General features: G+C 47.3%; 1 protein-coding gene across 1 annotated transcript; it reads right to left on the bottom strand.

Annotated features, from left to right (window-relative positions):
* Positions 1-16675: 16675 nt before the first annotated feature.
* Positions 16676-19849, bottom strand: LOC146560698 (inverted formin-2-like). The gene is made up of 10 exons (XM_085243169.1): positions 19846-19849; positions 19075-19139; positions 18922-18992; positions 18685-18805; positions 18386-18550; positions 18059-18149; positions 17562-17684; positions 17146-17490; positions 16977-17045; positions 16676-16731 (listed from the first exon to the last, which is right to left on the bottom strand). Exons 1-10 carry the CDS (start codon positions 19847-19849, stop codon positions 16676-16678), a joined length of 1110 nt encoding a protein of 369 aa, XP_085099295.1.
* Between the last annotated feature and the right edge of the window lie 111 nt (positions 19850-19960).

The following is a 19960-nucleotide window of genomic DNA, read 5'->3' as shown; positions in this document are numbered from 1 at the left end:
AATAGTCCCAGGTTCTACAGAGGGTTAAACACTTTGTTCTCCTGCAGGTCCAGTCCTGTGGCCACAGAAACAAGTCCTGACCCATGTACCTGGAACCATAGAAGAAGAATAAAATAATAAATGATATTTAAAAAAAGACCTTAAATCCCACAACATAAAAACATTTCGACCAATGAAATGCTTTAGAGTGAAGGACAGCAGTGAATCGCCGCTGACGTGGATTTATGCACAGCTGCAGGTGAGCTCACCTCACTGAAGGATGCATTTTTTCTTTTTCTTCAAACGCTTTCTTCCTGTGTGGCCTTCTGGAGATCAAAGAGAGGATACGATTGGTCGGTTTCTAGATATAAAGCTTATTTCATCATCAACACTAAAGGATGTTCTATCATCGTCTTGATGAGACCTTACAGCCTGAGCCTCAGCTCACCATGTCACAGGAAACACTAATGTTCAGGAACAGGAAGTGACCTCATAGACTCAGAGCTACATCACAACAGCCAGACTGACCCGGCTACATCACCATGGTATGGCAATCTCGACTCCACTCAACTGTAATCTGCGGCCGAGTCTCCGTCACTCTGCTGCAAACACTGAACACAACTTGATCTGTGTGGGTGGGCTGTGGGACAGGAAGCATTAAAATTTCCATGTTTCAGAAACAAACAGCAGCACTGAGCGTGCTCAAAGCCTGAAGCAGAGAGCACAGCGCCTCACTCTACCTGCTGGGCTGGTGTCTAAGGTGTTTGATGCGTTCCGGGGAGCAGAATCTTCCGGGTTAGGATCTTTGCTCCTGTTGACCTGGGTCACATCCTGCTGACTAGCTGTGTGCTGGACTTCCTGCTGCGCCGGTCTGGTGTCCACTTCAGACTCCGGACCCTGGACCTCAGCTGCGGGGCGTTCACAGAGGGCCTGGAGCTCTGAGGCAGCTCTGTCTGGCTCTGCTGGCTCCGGTTCTGGTCTGGTTCCAGCAGGTGGATGTGTGGGAGTCCGGACCTCCTCCCGAGGCTTCTCGGGAAAATCTGGCTTATCTTGGGCCGGTGACATCTGCGTGACCCCGGGGTGACCTGAAAAGGAGAACTTGATCAAACGAGCAGTAGTGACAAGAAAGTCTGCAGAAGTCCTGCCGGGCTCTCACCTTCGACCCCACCGTCCGGCTCTGCCCGTGGGCTTGTCTTCCTCAGCCTGCAGCCCTTCCTGATCTCGGCCAGCAGGTTGTCGACGGTGCATCCTTCGTCCCAATTGGCCATGTCTGTCCTAACTGCAGCACAGACACACGTTCCCCTGTGAGCTTAGCGCACGTGTCACAAACAACAGGTGAAAGCTGTCACTGCATCACCTGACAGCCTCACAGGTACAGCAGCATTTAATCTTTACAAACTTTCTTCTCGTCCTGATGCTGTCACATCATTTCCTTTAAATATTCAGCTGCTGATAAACTGTTGCAGAAAAATGTTGCTGATGTCAGCTATTGATTCTCGACCTGTCCGTCACCAGCCCTTCACATGTCTCACCTGTTCTCCACTTGCACTTGACCTGTCCTTCACCTGCCACACCTGGAGAGACAGGTGAGGGACACCTGTCTCTCCATTTAAGGAGGGAGGATTTAAGGTGAAATAATGGTGTCTGACTTACTGATCTTTCTGGTGGGGGCTTCTTCTCTCAATTTCCTCCCTTCCTCCAACCTCTTCCTCCTCTTCTCCTGCTCCCTGTGACCTTCGTTCTCCTGATCGAAGAATAAAAGGAACACACAGTTCAAACTTCAGCAGGCTAACCGGCCCCCCCAGAGAGGGCGGAGCTTAACATTTACAGGGAAACAGGACTAATGTGTGGCAGCTACCACACTTTGTCACGGTTCAAGTCAGAGCCGATTGGCTGGCTGAGACATAGTTTAAATGACACATGCAAACGTGCGGCAGGGTATGAGTCCTGCAGACTGAGCCGCACTGCGATTGGCGCTGACCTTGAGGGTTCGAAGGAAGAGGTCTCTGAATGCCTTGATGGTGCTGAAGAGCTCTTCGAGGGAGAAGCTGCTGCTGTCCTCACAGAGGTAGGCGGACAGGTGCTTCCTCTGCTCCTCCACAGATGACAGCAGGAGTTGCAGCTGCTCAACAGCCTGCAGGCTCTCCTGGTAACACCACATAAGAACAACAGGTAAGTTCACCTGGAACAGCAGGTCTGTCCCACTAAAACGGTGTCAGTGAGTGTACAGACTGGATTTATCTGCCCGTAAAGGTGACAGCCTCATCCTGAGTGACTCACCTGTATGGTGGACAGGTACTGCTCCTTCATGTCGTCAGATGAGGAGGAAACGCTCCTCTCTGAGTTTTTCAGCCGTTTGTTTAGAGTCTTTGTTTCAGACTGAATAGAGTCCAAGCTGAGCCTGCAGGTGGAGTCAGAGGGCAACATTTAACACCGCTGCAGGCGAAACACCTGAGCTACCACGTCACAGACTCCACCCAGCAGTCTGTACGTGACTGAACTCCTATATGTGTTTACCCAGCAGCCTTTGCACAGATCTCCAGGTCATCGGGCAGGTTGAGCAGGTCGGGGTGATTCTCTTCAGCCTCCTAAGGGTCACAAACAGCAGCAACTGAATTATTATGAGAATACTGCAGTATTCCCCAGTATTCGTAGTATTCCCAGCATTACCTGCAGGATGTGGTGCAGCAGCGTGACTCTCGACTTGTTGGCTTTGGTTTCGGTCAGAATTCTGACTTTAATCTCAGAATTCTGACTTTGATCTCAGAATTCTGACTTTAATCTCAGAATTCTGACTTTAATCTCAGAATTCTGACTTTTTTTTTTTCTGAGATTGAAGTCAGAATTCTGACTTTTTTCTCAGAATTCTGAAAAAAGTCAGAATTCTGACTTCTTTTTTTCAGAATTCTGAGATTAAAGTCAGAATTCTGACTTTAATCTCAGAATTCTGACTTCTTTTTTCTGAGATTAAAGTCAGAATTCTGACTTTAATCTCAGAATTCTGACTTTAATCTCAGAATTCTGACTTTTTTTTTTTCTGAGATTGAAGTCAGAATTCTGACTTTTTTCTCAGAATTCTGAAAAAAGTCAGAATTCTGACTTCTTTTTTTCAGAATTCTGAGATTAAAGTCAGAATTCTGACTTTAATCTCAGAATTCTGACTTTAAAGTCAGAATTCTTTCCTTTTTTTTTCCCAGTGGCCCTAATCCTCTTCCGTAAAACACAGTGGAAATGGTGTGGAATTAAAAAACGCAAAGGCCACGAAATGGTCCCAGGTTCTACAGAGGGTTAAACACTTTGTTCTCCTGCAGGTCCAGTCCTGTGGCCACAGAAACAAGTCCTGACCCATGTACCTGGAACCATAGAAGAAGAATAAAATAATAAATGATATTTAAAAAAAGACCTTAAATCCCACAACATAAAAACATTTCGACCAATGAAATGCTTTAGAGTGAAGGACAGCAGTGAATCGCCGCTGACGTGGATTTATGCACAGCTGCAGGTGAGCTCACCTCACTGAAGGATGCATTTTTTCTTTTTCTTCAAACGCTTTCTTCCTGTGTGGCCTTCTGGAGATCAAAGAGAGGATACGATTGGTCGGTTTCTAGATATAAAGCTTATTTCATCATCAACACTAAAGGATGTTCTATCATCGTCTTGATGAGACCTTACAGCCTGAGCCTCAGCTCACCATGTCACAGGAAACACTAATGTTCAGGAACAGGAAGTGACCTCATAGACTCAGAGCTACATCACAACAGCCAGACTGACCCGGCTACATCACCATGGTATGGCAATCTCGACTCCACTCAACTGTAATCTGCGGCCGAGTCTCCGTCACTCTGCTGCAAACACTGAACACAACTTGATCTGTGTGGGTGGGCTGTGGGACAGGAAGCATTAAAATTTCCATGTTTCAGAAACAAACAGCAGCACTGAGCGTGCTCAAAGCCTGAAGCAGAGAGCACAGCGCCTCACTCTACCTGCTGGGCTGGTGTCTAAGGTGTTTGATGCGTTCCGGGGAGCAGAATCTTCCGGGTTAGGATCTTTGCTCCTGTTGACCTGGGTCACATCCTGCTGACTAGCTGTGTGCTGGACTTCCTGCTGCGCCGGTCTGGTGTCCACTTCAGACTCCGGACCCTGGACCTCAGCTGCGGGGCGTTCACAGAGGGCCTGGAGCTCTGAGGCAGCTCTGTCTGGCTCTGCTGGCTCCGGTTCTGGTCTGGTTCCAGCAGGTGGATGTGTGGGAGTCCGGACCTCCTCCCGAGGCTTCTCGGGAAAATCTGGCTTATCTTGGGCCGGTGACATCTGCGTGACCCCGGGGTGACCTGAAAAGGAGAACTTGATCAAACGAGCAGTAGTGACAAGAAAGTCTGCAGAAGTCCTGCCGGGCTCTCACCTTCGACCCCACCGTCCGGCTCTGCCCGTGGGCTTGTCTTCCTCAGCCTGCAGCCCTTCCTGATCTCGGCCAGCAGGTTGTCGACGGTGCATCCTTCGTCCCAATTGGCCATGTCTGTCCTAACTGCAGCACAGACACACGTTCCCCTGTGAGCTTAGCGCACGTGTCACAAACAACAGGTGAAAGCTGTCACTGCATCACCTGACAGCCTCACAGGTACAGCAGCATTTAATCTTTACAAACTTTCTTCTCGTCCTGATGCTGTCACATCATTTCCTTTAAATATTCAGCTGCTGATAAACTGTTGCAGAAAAATGTTGCTGATGTCAGCTATTGATTCTCGACCTGTCCGTCACCGGCCCTTCACATGTCTCACCTGTTCTCCACTTGCACTTGACCTGTCCTTCACCTGCCACACCTGGAGAGACAGGTGAGGGACACCTGTCTCTCCATTTAAGGAGGGAGGATTTAAGGTGAAATAATGGTGTCTGACTTACTGATCTTTCTGGTGGGGGCTTCTTCTCTCAGTTTCCTCCCTTCCTCCAACCTCTTCCTCCTCTTCTCCTGCTCCCTGTGACCTTCGTTCTCCTGATCGAAGAATAAAAGGAACACACAGTTCAAACTTCAGCAGGCTAACCGGCCCCCCAGAGAGGGCGGAGCTTAACATTTACAGGGAAACAGGACTAATGTGTGGCAGCTACCACACTTTGTCACGGTTCAAGTCAGAGCCGATTGGCTGGCTGAGACATAGTTTAAATGACACATGCAAACGTGCGGCAGGGTATGAGTCCTGCAGACTGAGCCGCACTGCGATTGGCGCTGACCTTGAGGGTTCGAAGGAAGAGGTCTCTGAATGCCTTGATGGTGCTGAAGAGCTCTTCGAGGGAGAAGCTGCTGCTGTCCTCACAGAGGTAGGCGGACAGGTGCTTCCTCTGCTCCTCCACAGATGACAGCAGGAGTTGCAGCTGCTCAACAGCCTGCAGGCTCTCCTGGTAACACCACATAAGAACAACAGGTAAGTTCACCTGGAACAGCAGGTCTGTCCCACTAAAACGATGTCAGTGAGTGTACAGACTGGATTTATCTGCCCGTAAAGGTGACAGCCTCATCCTGAGTGACTCACCTGTATGGTGGACAGGTACTGCTCCTTCATGTCGTCAGATGAGGAGGAAACGCTCCTCTCTGAGTTTTTCAGCCGTTTGTTTAGAGTCTTTGTTTCAGACTGAATAGAGTCCAAGCTGAGCCTGCAGGTGGAGTCCGAGGGCAACATTTAACACCGCTGCAGGCGAAACACCTGAGCTACCACGTCACAGACTCCACCCAGCAGTCTGTACGTGACTGAACTCCTATATGTGTTTACCCAGCAGCCTTTGCACAGATCTCCAGGTCATCGGGCAGGTTGAGCAGGTCGGGGTGATTCTCTTCAGCCTCCTAAGGGTCACAAACAGCAGCAACTGAATTATTATGAGAATACTGCAGTATTCCCCAGTATTCGTAGTATTCCCAGCATTACCTGCAGGATGTGGTGCAGCAGCGTGACTCTCGACTTGTTGGCTTTGGTTTCGGTCAGAATTCTGACTTTAATCTCAGAATTCTGACTTTAATCTCAGAATTCTGACTTTAATCTCAGAATTCTGACTTTAATCTCAGAATTCTGACTTTTTTTTTTTCTGAGATTGAAGTCAGAATTCTGACTTTTTTCTCAGAATTCTGAAAAAAGTCAGAATTCTGACTTCTTTTTTTCAGAATTCTGAGATTAAAGTCAGAATTCTGACTTTAATCTCAGAATTCTGACTTTAATCTCAGAATTCTGACTTTTTTTTTTTCTGAGATTGAAGTCAGAATTCTGACTTTTTTCTCAGAATTCTGAAAAAAATCAGAATTCTGACTTCTTTTTTTCAGAATTCTGAGATTAAAGTCAGAATTCTGACTTTAATCTCAGAATTCTGACTTCTTTTTTCTGAGATTAAAGTCAGAATTCTGACTTTAATCTCAGAATTCTGACTTTAATCTCAGAATTCTGACTTCTTTTTTTCAGAATTCTGAGATTAAAGTCAGAATTCTTTCCTTTTTTTTTCCCAGTGGCCCTAATCCTCTTCCGTAAAACACAGTGGAAATGGTGTGGAATTAAAAAACGCAAAGGCCACGAAATAGTCCCAGGTTCTACAGAGGGTTAAACACTTTGTTCTCCTGCAGGTCCAGTCCTGTGGCCACAGAAACAAGTCCTGACCCATGTACCTGGAACCATAGAAGAAGAATAAAATAATAAATGATATTTAAAAAAAGACCTTAAATCCCACAACATAAAAACATTTCGACCAATGAAATGCTTTAGAGTGAAGGACAGCAGTGAATCGCCGCTGACGTGGATTTATGCACAGCTGCAGGTGAGCTCACCTCACTGAAGGATGCATTTTTTCTTTTTCTTCAAACGCTTTCTTCCTGTGTGGCCTTCTGGAGATCAAAGAGAGGATACGATTGGTCGGTTTCTAGATATAAAGCTTATTTCATCATCAACACTAAAGGATGTTCTATCATCGTCTTGATGAGACCTTACAGCCTGAGCCTCAGCTCACCATGTCACAGGAAACACTAATGTTCAGGAACAGGAAGTGACCTCATAGACTCAGAGCTACATCACAACAGCCAGACTGACCCGGCTACATCACCATGGTATGGCAATCTCGACTCCACTCAACTGTAATCTGCGGCCGAGTCTCCGTCACTCTGCTGCAAACACTGAACACAACTTGATCTGTGTGGGTGGGCTGTGGGACAGGAAGCATTAAAATTTCCATGTTTCAGAAACAAACAGCAGCACTGAGCGTGCTCAAAGCCTGAAGCAGAGAGCACAGCGCCTCACTCTACCTGCTGGGCTGGTGTCTAAGGTGTTTGATGCGTTCCGGGGAGCAGAATCTTCCGGGTTAGGATCTTTGCTCCTGTTGACCTGGGTCACATCCTGCTGACTAGCTGTGTGCTGGACTTCCTGCTGCGCCGGTCTGGTGTCCACTTCAGACTCCGGACCCTGGACCTCAGCTGCGGGGCGTTCACAGAGGGCCTGGAGCTCTGAGGCAGCTCTGTCTGGCTCTGCTGGCTCCGGTTCTGGTCTGGTTCCAGCAGGTGGATGTGTGGGAGTCCGGACCTCCTCCCGAGGCTTCTCGGGAAAATCTGGCTTATCTTGGGCCGGTGACATCTGCGTGACCCCGGGGTGACCTGAAAAGGAGAACTTGATCAAACGAGCAGTAGTGACAAGAAAGTCTGCAGAAGTCCTGCCGGGCTCTCACCTTCGACCCCACCGTCCGGCTCTGCCCGTGGGCTTGTCTTCCTCAGCCTGCAGCCCTTCCTGATCTCGGCCAGCAGGTTGTCGACGGTGCATCCTTCGTCCCAATTGGCCATGTCTGTCCTAACTGCAGCACAGACACACGTTCCCCTGTGAGCTTAGCGCACGTGTCACAAACAACAGGTGAAAGCTGTCACTGCATCACCTGACAGCCTCACAGGTACAGCAGCATTTAATCTTTACAAACTTTCTTCTCGTCCTGATGCTGTCACATCATTTCCTTTAAATATTCAGCTGCTGATAAACTGTTGCAGAAAAATGTTGCTGATGTCAGCTATTGATTCTCGACCTGTCCGTCACCAGCCCTTCACATGTCTCACCTGTTCTCCACTTGCACTTGACCTGTCCTTCACCTGCCACACCTGGAGAGACAGGTGAGGGACACCTGTCTCTCCATTTAAGGAGGGAGGATTTAAGGTGAAATAATGGTGTCTGACTTACTGATCTTTCTGGTGGGGGCTTCTTCTCTCAATTTCCTCCCTTCCTCCAACCTCTTCCTCCTCTTCTCCTGCTCCCTGTGACCTTCGTTCTCCTGATCGAAGAATAAAAGGAACACACAGTTCAAACTTCAGCAGGCTAACCGGCCCCCCCAGAGAGGGCGGAGCTTAACATTTACAGGGAAACAGGACTAATGTGTGGCAGCTACCACACTTTGTCACGGTTCAAGTCAGAGCCGATTGGCTGGCTGAGACATAGTTTAAATGACACATGCAAACGTGCGGCAGGGTATGAGTCCTGCAGACTGAGCCGCACTGCGATTGGCGCTGACCTTGAGGGTTCGAAGGAAGAGGTCTCTGAATGCCTTGATGGTGCTGAAGAGCTCTTCGAGGGAGAAGCTGCTGCTGTCCTCACAGAGGTAGGCGGACAGGTGCTTCCTCTGCTCCTCCACAGATGACAGCAGGAGTTGCAGCTGCTCAACAGCCTGCAGGCTCTCCTGGTAACACCACATAAGAACAACAGGTAAGTTCACCTGGAACAGCAGGTCTGTCCCACTAAAACGGTGTCAGTGAGTGTACAGACTGGATTTATCTGCCCGTAAAGGTGACAGCCTCATCCTGAGTGACTCACCTGTATGGTGGACAGGTACTGCTCCTTCATGTCGTCAGATGAGGAGGAAACGCTCCTCTCTGAGTTTTTCAGCCGTTTGTTTAGAGTCTTTGTTTCAGACTGAATAGAGTCCAAGCTGAGCCTGCAGGTGGAGTCAGAGGGCAACATTTAACACCGCTGCAGGCGAAACACCTGAGCTACCACGTCACAGACTCCACCCAGCAGTCTGTACGTGACTGAACTCCTATATGTGTTTACCCAGCAGCCTTTGCACAGATCTCCAGGTCATCGGGCAGGTTGAGCAGGTCGGGGTGATTCTCTTCAGCCTCCTAAGGGTCACAAACAGCAGCAACTGAATTATTATGAGAATACTGCAGTATTCCCCAGTATTCGTAGTATTCCCAGCATTACCTGCAGGATGTGGTGCAGCAGCGTGACTCTCGACTTGTTGGCTTTGGTTTCGGTCAGAATTCTGACTTTAATCTCAGAATTCTGACTTTGATCTCAGAATTCTGACTTTAATCTCAGAATTCTGACTTTAATCTCAGAATTCTGACTTTTTTTTTTTCTGAGATTGAAGTCAGAATTCTGACTTTTTTCTCAGAATTCTGAAAAAAGTCAGAATTCTGACTTCTTTTTTTCAGAATTCTGAGATTAAAGTCAGAATTCTGACTTTAATCTCAGAATTCTGACTTCTTTTTTCTGAGATTAAAGTCAGAATTCTGACTTTAATCTCAGAATTCTGACTTTAATCTCAGAATTCTGACTTTTTTTTTTTCTGAGATTGAAGTCAGAATTCTGACTTTTTTCTCAGAATTCTGAAAAAAGTCAGAATTCTGACTTCTTTTTTTCAGAATTCTGAGATTAAAGTCAGAATTCTGACTTTAATCTCAGAATTCTGACTTTAAAGTCAGAATTCTTTCCTTTTTTTTTCCCAGTGGCCCTAATCCTCTTCCGTAAAACACAGTGGAAATGGTGTGGAATTAAAAAACGCAAAGGCCACGAAATGGTCCCAGGTTCTACAGAGGGTTAAACACTTTGTTCTCCTGCAGGTCCAGTCCTGTGGCCACAGAAACAAGTCCTGACCCATGTACCTGGAACCATAGAAGAAGAATAAAATAATAAATGATATTTAAAAAAAGACCTTAAATCCCACAACATAAAAACATTTCGACCAATGAAATGCTTTAGAGTGAAGGACAGCAGTGAATCGCCGCTGACGTGGATTTATGCACAGCTGCAGGTGAGCTCACCTCACTGAAGGATGCATTTTTTCTTTTTCTTCAAACGCTTTCTTCCTGTGTGGCCTTCTGGAGATCAAAGAGAGGATACGATTGGTCGGTTTCTAGATATAAAGCTTATTTCATCATCAACACTAAAGGATGTTCTATCATCGTCTTGATGAGACCTTACAGCCTGAGCCTCAGCTCACCATGTCACAGGAAACACTAATGTTCAGGAACAGGAAGTGACCTCATAGACTCAGAGCTACATCACAACAGCCAGACTGACCCGGCTACATCACCATGGTATGGCAATCTCGACTCCACTCAACTGTAATCTGCGGCCGAGTCTCCGTCACTCTGCTGCAAACACTGAACACAACTTGATCTGTGTGGGTGGGCTGTGGGACAGGAAGCATTAAAATTTCCATGTTTCAGAAACAAACAGCAGCACTGAGCGTGCTCAAAGCCTGAAGCAGAGAGCACAGCGCCTCACTCTACCTGCTGGGCTGGTGTCTAAGGTGTTTGATGCGTTCCGGGGAGCAGAATCTTCCGGGTTAGGATCTTTGCTCCTGTTGACCTGGGTCACATCCTGCTGACTAGCTGTGTGCTGGACTTCCTGCTGCGCCGGTCTGGTGTCCACTTCAGACTCCGGACCCTGGACCTCAGCTGCGGGGCGTTCACAGAGGGCCTGGAGCTCTGAGGCAGCTCTGTCTGGCTCTGCTGGCTCCGGTTCTGGTCTGGTTCCAGCAGGTGGATGTGTGGGAGTCCGGACCTCCTCCCGAGGCTTCTCGGGAAAATCTGGCTTATCTTGGGCCGGTGACATCTGCGTGACCCCGGGGTGACCTGAAAAGGAGAACTTGATCAAACGAGCAGTAGTGACAAGAAAGTCTGCAGAAGTCCTGCCGGGCTCTCACCTTCGACCCCACCGTCCGGCTCTGCCCGTGGGCTTGTCTTCCTCAGCCTGCAGCCCTTCCTGATCTCGGCCAGCAGGTTGTCGACGGTGCATCCTTCGTCCCAATTGGCCATGTCTGTCCTAACTGCAGCACAGACACACGTTCCCCTGTGAGCTTAGCGCACGTGTCACAAACAACAGGTGAAAGCTGTCACTGCATCACCTGACAGCCTCACAGGTACAGCAGCATTTAATCTTTACAAACTTTCTTCTCGTCCTGATGCTGTCACATCATTTCCTTTAAATATTCAGCTGCTGATAAACTGTTGCAGAAAAATGTTGCTGATGTCAGCTATTGATTCTCGACCTGTCCGTCACCGGCCCTTCACATGTCTCACCTGTTCTCCACTTGCACTTGACCTGTCCTTCACCTGCCACACCTGGAGAGACAGGTGAGGGACACCTGTCTCTCCATTTAAGGAGGGAGGATTTAAGGTGAAATAATGGTGTCTGACTTACTGATCTTTCTGGTGGGGGCTTCTTCTCTCAGTTTCCTCCCTTCCTCCAACCTCTTCCTCCTCTTCTCCTGCTCCCTGTGACCTTCGTTCTCCTGATCGAAGAATAAAAGGAACACACAGTTCAAACTTCAGCAGGCTAACCGGCCCCCCAGAGAGGGCGGAGCTTAACATTTACAGGGAAACAGGACTAATGTGTGGCAGCTACCACACTTTGTCACGGTTCAAGTCAGAGCCGATTGGCTGGCTGAGACATAGTTTAAATGACACATGCAAACGTGCGGCAGGGTATGAGTCCTGCAGACTGAGCCGCACTGCGATTGGCGCTGACCTTGAGGGTTCGAAGGAAGAGGTCTCTGAATGCCTTGATGGTGCTGAAGAGCTCTTCGAGGGAGAAGCTGCTGCTGTCCTCACAGAGGTAGGCGGACAGGTGCTTCCTCTGCTCCTCCACAGATGACAGCAGGAGTTGCAGCTGCTCAACAGCCTGCAGGCTCTCCTGGTAACACCACATAAGAACAACAGGTAAGTTCACCTGGAACAGCAGGTCTGTCCCACTAAAACGATGTCAGTGAGTGTACAGACTGGATTTATCTGCCCGTAAAGGTGACAGCCTCATCCTGAGTGACTCACCTGTATGGTGGACAGGTACTGCTCCTTCATGTCGTCAGATGAGGAGGAAACGCTCCTCTCTGAGTTTTTCAGCCGTTTGTTTAGAGTCTTTGTTTCAGACTGAATAGAGTCCAAGCTGAGCCTGCAGGTGGAGTCCGAGGGCAACATTTAACACCGCTGCAGGCGAAACACCTGAGCTACCACGTCACAGACTCCACCCAGCAGTCTGTACGTGACTGAACTCCTATATGTGTTTACCCAGCAGCCTTTGCACAGATCTCCAGGTCATCGGGCAGGTTGAGCAGGTCGGGGTGATTCTCTTCAGCCTCCTAAGGGTCACAAACAGCAGCAACTGAATTATTATGAGAATACTGCAGTATTCCCCAGTATTCGTAGTATTCCCAGCATTACCTGCAGGATGTGGTGCAGCAGCGTGACTCTCGACTTGTTGGCTTTGGTTTCGGTCAGAATTCTGACTTTAATCTCAGAATTCTGACTTTAATCTCAGAATTCTGACTTTTTTTTTTTCTGAGATTGAAGTCAGAATTCTGACTTTTTTCTCAGAATTCTGAAAAAAGTCAGAATTCTGACTTCTTTTTTTCAGAATTCTGAGATTAAAGTCAGAATTCTGACTTTAATCTCAGAATTCTGACTTCTTTTTTCTGAGATTAAAGTCAGAATTCTGACTTTAATCTCAGAATTCTGACTTTAATCTCAGAATTCTGACTTTTTTTTTTTCTGAGATTGAAGTCAGAATTCTGACTTTTTTCTCAGAATTCTGAAAAAAGTCAGAATTCTGACTTCTTTTTTTCAGAATTCTGAGATTAAAGTCAGAATTCTGACTTTAATCTCAGAATTCTGACTTCTTTTTTCTGAGATTAAAGTCAGAATTCTGACTTTAATCTCAGAATTCTGACTTTAATCTCAGAATTCTGACTTCTTTTTTTCAGAATTCTGAGATTAAAGTCAGAATTCTTTCCTTTTTTTTTCCCAGTGGCCCTAATCCTCTTCCGTAAAACACAGTGGAAATGGTGTGGAATTAAAAAACGCAAAGGCCACGAAATAGTCCCAGGTTCTACAGAGGGTTAAACACTTTGTTCTCCTGCAGGTCCAGTCCTGTGGCCACAGAAACAAGTCCTGACCCATGTACCTGGAACCATAGAAGAAGAATAAAATAATAAATGATATTTAAAAAAAGACCTTAAATCCCACAACATAAAAACATTTCGACCAATGAAATGCTTTAGAGTGAAGGACAGCAGTGAATCGCCGCTGACGTGGATTTATGCACAGCTGCAGGTGAGCTCACCTCACTGAAGGATGCATTTTTTCTTTTTCTTCAAACGCTTTCTTCCTGTGTGGCCTTCTGGAGATCAAAGAGAGGATACGATTGGTCGGTTTCTAGATATAAAGCTTATTTCATCATCAACACTAAAGGATGTTCTATCATCGTCTTGATGAGACCTTACAGCCTGAGCCTCAGCTCACCATGTCACAGGAAACACTAATGTTCAGGAACAGGAAGTGACCTCATAGACTCAGAGCTACATCACAACAGTCAGACTGACCCGGCTACATCACCATGGTATGGCAATCTCGACTCCACTCAACTGTAATCTGCGGCCGAGTCTCCGTCACTCTGCTGCAAACACTGAACACAACTTGATCTGTGTGGGTGGGCTGTGGGACAGGAAGCATTAAAATTTCCATGTTTCAGAAACAAACAGCAGCACTGAGCGTGCTCAAAGCCTGAAGCAGAGAGCACAGCGCCTCACTCTACCTGCTGGGCTGGTGTCTAAGGTGTTTGATGCGTTCCGGGGAGCAGAATCTTCCGGGTTAGGATCTTTGCTCCTGTTGACCTGGGTCACATCCTGCTGACTAGCTGTGTGCTGGACTTCCTGCTGCGCCGGTCTGGTGTCCACTTCAGACTCCGGACCCTGGACCTCAGCTGCGGGGCGTTCACAGAGGGCCTGGAGCTCTGAGGCAGCTCTGTCTGGCTCTGCTGGCTCCGGTTCTGGTCTGGTTCCAGCAGGTGGATGTGTGGGAGTCCGGACCTCCTCCCGAGGCTTCTCGGGAAAATCTGGCTTATCTTGGGCCGGTGACATCTGCGTGACCCCGGGGTGACCTGAAAAGGAGAACTTGATCAAACGAGCAGTAGTGACAAGAAAGTCTGCAGAAGTCCTGCCGGGCTCTCACCTTCGACCCCACCGTCCGGCTCTGCCCGTGGGCTTGTCTTCCTCAGCCTGCAGCCCTTCCTGATCTCGGCCAGCAGGTTGTCGACGGTGCATCCTTCGTCCCAATTGGCCATGTCTGTCCTAACTGCAGCACAGACACACGTTCCCCTGTGAGCTTAGCGCACGTGTCACAAACAACAGGTGAAAGCTGTCACTGCATCACCTGACAGCCTCACAGGTACAGCAGCATTTAATCTTTACAAACTTTCTTCTCGTCCTGATGCTGTCACATCATTTCCTTTAAATATTCAGCTGCTGATAAACTGTTGCAGAAAAATGTTGCTGATGTCAGCTATTGATTCTCGACCTGTCCGTCACCAGCCCTTCACATGTCTCACCTGTTCTCCACTTGCACTTGACCTGTCCTTCACCTGCCACACCTGGAGAGACAGGTGAGGGACACCTGTCTCTCCATTTAAGGAGGGAGGATTTAAGGTGAAATAATGGTGTCTGACTTACTGATCTTTCTGGTGGGGGCTTCTTCTCTCAATTTCCTCCCTTCCTCCAACCTCTTCCTCCTCTTCTCCTGCTCCCTGTGACCTTCGTTCTCCTGATCGAAGAATAAAAGGAACACACAGTTCAAACTTCAGCAGGCTAACCGGCCCCCCAGAGAGGGCGGAGCTTAACATTTACAGGGAAACAGGACTAATGTGTGGCAGCTACCACACTTTGTCACGGTTCAAGTCAGAGCCGATTGGCTGGCTGAGACATAGTTTAAATGACACATGCAAACGTGCGGCAGGGTATGAGTCCTGCAGACTGAGCCGCACTGCGATTGGCGCTGACCTTGAGGGTTCGAAGGAAGAGGTCTCTGAATGCCTTGATGGTGCTGAAGAGCTCTTCGAGGGAGAAGCTGCTGCTGTCCTCACAGAGGTAGGCGGACAGGTGCTTCCTCTGCTCCTCCACAGATGACAGCAGGAGTTGCAGCTGCTCAACAGCCTGCAGGCTCTCCTGGTAACACCACATAAGAACAACAGGTAAGTTCACCTGGAACAGCAGGTCTGTCCCACTAAAACGATGTCAGTGAGTGTACAGACTGGATTTATCTGCCCGTAAAGGTGACAGCCTCATCCTGAGTGACTCACCTGTATGGTGGACAGGTACTGCTCCTTCATGTCGTCAGATGAGGAGGAAACGCTCCTCTCTGAGTTTTTCAGCCGTTTGTTTAGAGTCTTTGTTTCAGACTGAATAGAGTCCAAGCTGAGCCTGCAGGTGGAGTCCGAGGGCAACATTTAACACCGCTGCAGGCGAAACACCTGAGCTACCACGTCACAGACTCCACCCAGCAGTCTGTACGTGACTGAACTCCTATATGTGTTTACCCAGCAGCCTTTGCACAGATCTCCAGGTCATCGGGCAGGTTGAGCAGGTCGGGGTGATTCTCTTCAGCCTCCTAAGGGTCACAAACAGCAGCAACTGAATTATTATGAGAATACTGCAGTATTCCCCAGTATTCGTAGTATTCCCAGCATTACCTGCAGGATGTGGTGCAGCAGCGTGACTCTCGACTTGTTGGCTTTGGTTTCGGTCAGAATTCTGACTTTAATCTCAGAATTCTGACTTTAATCTCAGAATTCTGACTTTAATCTCAGAATTCTGACTTTAATCTCAGAATTCTGACTTTAATCTCAGAATTCTGACTTTTTTTTTTTCTGAGATTGAAGTCAGAATTCTGACTTTTTTCTCAGAATTCTGAAAAAAGTCAGAATTCTGACTTCTTTTTTTCAGAATTCTGAGATTAAAGTCAGAATTCTGACTTTAATCTCAGAATTCTGACTTCTTTTTTCTGAGATTAAAGTCAGAATTCTGACTTTAATCTCAGAATTCTGACTTTAATCTCAGAATTCTGACTTTTTTTTTTTCTGAGATTGAAGTCAGAATTCTGACTTTTTTCTCAGAATTCTGAAAAAAGTCAGAATTCTGACTTCTTTTTTTCAGAATTCTGAGATTAAAGTCAGAATTCTGACTTTAATCTCAGAATTCTGACTTCTTTTTTCTGAGATTAAAGTCAGAATTCTGACTTTAATCTCAGAATTCTGACTTTAATCTCAGAATTCTGACTTCTTTTTTTCAGAATTCTGAGATTAAAGTCAGAATTCTTTCCTTTTTTTTTCCCAGTGGCCCTAATCCTCTTCCGTAAAACACAGTGGAAATGGTGTGGAATTAAAAAACGCAAAGGCCACGAAATAGTCCCAGGTTCTACAGAGGGTTAAACACTTTGTTCTCCTGCAGGTCCAGTCCTGTGGCCACAGAAACAAGTCCTGACCCATGTACCTGGAACCATAGAAGAAGAATAAAATAATAAATGATATTTAAAAAAAGACCTTAAATCCCACAACATAAAAACATTTCGACCAATGAAATGCTTTAGAGTGAAGGACAGCAGTGAATCGCCGCTGACGTGGATTTATGCACAGCTGCAGGTGAGCTCACCTCACTGAAGGATGCATTTTTTCTTTTTCTTCAAACGCTTTCTTCCTGTGTGGCCTTCTGGAGATCAAAGAGAGGATACGATTGGTCGGTTTCTAGATATAAAGCTTATTTCATCATCAACACTAAAGGATGTTCTATCATCGTCTTGATGAGACCTTACAGCCTGAGCCTCAGCTCACCATGTCACAGGAAACACTAATGTTCAGGAACAGGAAGTGACCTCATAGACTCAGAGCTACATCACAACAGTCAGACTGACCCGGCTACATCACCATGGTATGGCAATCTCGACTCCACTCAACTGTAATCTGCGGCCGAGTCTCCGTCACTCTGCTGCAAACACTGAACACAACTTGATCTGTGTGGGTGGGCTGTGGGACAGGAAGCATTAAAATTTCCATGTTTCAGAAACAAACAGCAGCACTGAGCGTGCTCAAAGCCTGAAGCAGAGAGCACAGCGCCTCACTCTACCTGCTGGGCTGGTGTCTAAGGTGTTTGATGCGTTCCGGGGAGCAGAATCTTCCGGGTTAGGATCTTTGCTCCTGTTGACCTGGGTCACATCCTGCTGACTAGCTGTGTGCTGGACTTCCTGCTGCGCCGGTCTGGTGTCCACTTCAGACTCCGGACCCTGGACCTCAGCTGCGGGGCGTTCACAGAGGGCCTGGAGCTCTGAGGCAGCTCTGTCTGGCTCTGCTGGCTCCGGTTCTGGTCTGGTTCCAGCAGGTGGATGTGTGGGAGTCCGGACCTCCTCCCGAGGCTTCTCGGGAAAATCTGGCTTATCTTGGGCCGGTGACATCTGCGTGACCCCGGGGTGACCTGAAAAGGAGAACTTGATCAAACGAGCAGTAGTGACAAGAAAGTCTGCAGAAGTCCTGCCGGGCTCTCACCTTCGACCCCACCGTCCGGCTCTGCCCGTGGGCTTGTCTTCCTCAGCCTGCAGCCCTTCCTGATCTCGGCCAGCAGGTTGTCGACGGTGCATCCTTCGTCCCAATTGGCCATGTCTGTCCTAACTGCAGCACAGACACACGTTCCCCTGTGAGCTTAGCGCACGTGTCACAAACAACAGGTGAAAGCTGTCACTGCATCACCTGACAGCCTCACAGGTACAGCAGCATTTAATCTTTACAAACTTTCTTCTCGTCCTGATGCTGTCACATCATTTCCTTTAAATATTCAGCTGCTGATAAACTGTTGCAGAAAAATGTTGCTGATGTCAGCTATTGATTCTCGACCTGTCCGTCACCAGCCCTTCACATGTCTCACCTGTTCTCCACTTGCACTTGACCTGTCCTTCACCTGCCACACCTGGAGAGACAGGTGAGGGACACCTGTCTCTCCATTTAAGGAGGGAGGATTTAAGGTGAAATAATGGTGTCTGACTTACTGATCTTTCTGGTGGGGGCTTCTTCTCTCAATTTCCTCCCTTCCTCCAACCTCTTCCTCCTCTTCTCCTGCTCCCTGTGACCTTCGTTCTCCTGATCGAAGAATAAAAGGAACACACAGTTCAAACTTCAGCAGGCTAACCGGCCCCCCAGAGAGGGCGGAGCTTAACATTTACAGGGAAACAGGACTAATGTGTGGCAGCTACCACACTTTGTCACGGTTCAAGTCAGAGCCGATTGGCTGGCTGAGACATAGTTTAAATGACACATGCAAACGTGCGGCAGGGTATGAGTCCTGCAGACTGAGCCGCACTGCGATTGGCGCTGACCTTGAGGGTTCGAAGGAAGAGGTCTCTGAATGCCTTGATGGTGCTGAAGAGCTCTTCGAGGGAGAAGCTGCTGCTGTCCTCACAGAGGTAGGCGGACAGGTGCTTCCTCTGCTCCTCCACAGATGACAGCAGGAGTTGCAGCTGCTCAACAGCCTGCAGGCTCTCCTGGTAACACCACATAAGAACAACAGGTAAGTTCACCTGGAACAGCAGGTCTGTCCCACTAAAACGATGTCAGTGAGTGTACAGACTGGATTTATCTGCCCGTAAAGGTGACAGCCTCATCCTGAGTGACTCACCTGTATGGTGGACAGGTACTGCTCCTTCATGTCGTCAGATGAGGAGGAAACGCTCCTCTCTGAGTTTTTCAGCCGTTTGTTTAGAGTCTTTGTTTCAGACTGAATAGAGTCCAAGCTGAGCCTGCAGGTGGAGTCCGAGGGCAACATTTAACACCGCTGCAGGCGAAACACCTGAGCTACCACGTCACAGACTCCACCCAGCAGTCTGTACGTGACTGAACTCCTATATGTGTTTACCCAGCAGCCTTTGCACAGATCTCCAGGTCATCGGGCAGGTTGAGCAGGTCGGGGTGATTCTCTTCAGCCTCCTAAGGGTCACAAACAGCAGCAACTGAATTATTATGAGAATACTGCAGTATTCCCCAGTATTCGTAGTATTCCCAGCATTACCTGCAGGATGTGGTGCAGCAGCGTGACTCTCGACTTGTTGGCTTTGGTTTCGGTCAGAATTCTGACTTTAATCTCAGAATTCTGACTTTAATCTCAGAATTCTGACTTTAATCTCAGAATTCTGACTTTAATCTCAGAATTCTGACTTTTTTTTTTTCTGAGATTGAAGTCAGAATTCTGACTTTTTTCTCAGAATTCTGAAAAAAGTCAGAATTCTGACTTCTTTTTTTCAGAATTCTGAGATTAAAGTCAGAATTCTGACTTTAATCTCAGAATTCTGACTTCTTTTTTCTGAGATTAAAGTCAGAATTCTGACTTTAATCTCAGAATTCTGACTTTAATCTCAGAATTCTGACTTTTTTTTTTTCTGAGATTGAAGTCAGAATTCTGACTTTTTTCTCAGAATTCTGAAAAAAGTCAGAATTCTGACTTCTTTTTTTCAGAATTCTGAGATTAAAGTCAGAATTCTGACTTTAATCTCAGAATTCTGACTTCTTTTTTCTGAGATTAAAGTCAGAATTCTGACTTTAATCTCAGAATTCTGACTTTAATCTCAGAATTCTGACTTCTTTTTTTCAGAATTCTGAGATTAAAGTCAGAATTCTTTCCTTTTTTTTTCCCAGTGGCCCTAATCCTCTTCCGTAAAACACAGTGGAAATGGTGTGGAATTAAAAAACGCAAAGGCCACGAAATAGTCCCAGGTTCTACAGAGGGTTAAACACTTTGTTCTCCTGCAGGTCCAGTCCTGTGGCCACAGAAACAAGTCCTGACCCATGTACCTGGAACCATAGAAGAAGAATAAAATAATAAATGATATTTAAAAAAAGACCTTAAATCCCACAACATAAAAACATTTCGACCAATGAAATGCTTTAGAGTGAAGGAC

Source organism: Mchenga conophoros, linkage group LG13 (genome assembly GCF_057382185.1).
Source record: "Mchenga conophoros isolate Kocher_MC1m ecotype Shallow Benthic linkage group LG13, M_conophoros_male_GT1.1, whole genome shotgun sequence".
Lineage (NCBI taxonomy): Eukaryota > Metazoa > Chordata > Actinopteri > Cichliformes > Cichlidae > Mchenga > Mchenga conophoros.
The sequence above is the reverse complement of the archived record's forward strand: the minus strand, read 5'-3'. Positions and strand labels throughout refer to the sequence as shown.

Coding starts and splice junctions, on each gene's coding strand:
- LOC146560698 (XM_085243169.1), bottom strand. Junction 18,993..19,074: donor TGCTGCACCACATCCTGCAG/GTAATGCTGGGA, acceptor TGTGACCCTTAG/GAGGCTGAAGAGAATCACCC. Junction 18,806..18,921: donor ATCTGTGCAAAGGCTGCTGG/GTAAACACATAT, acceptor CTCCACCTGCAG/GCTCAGCTTGGACTCTATTC.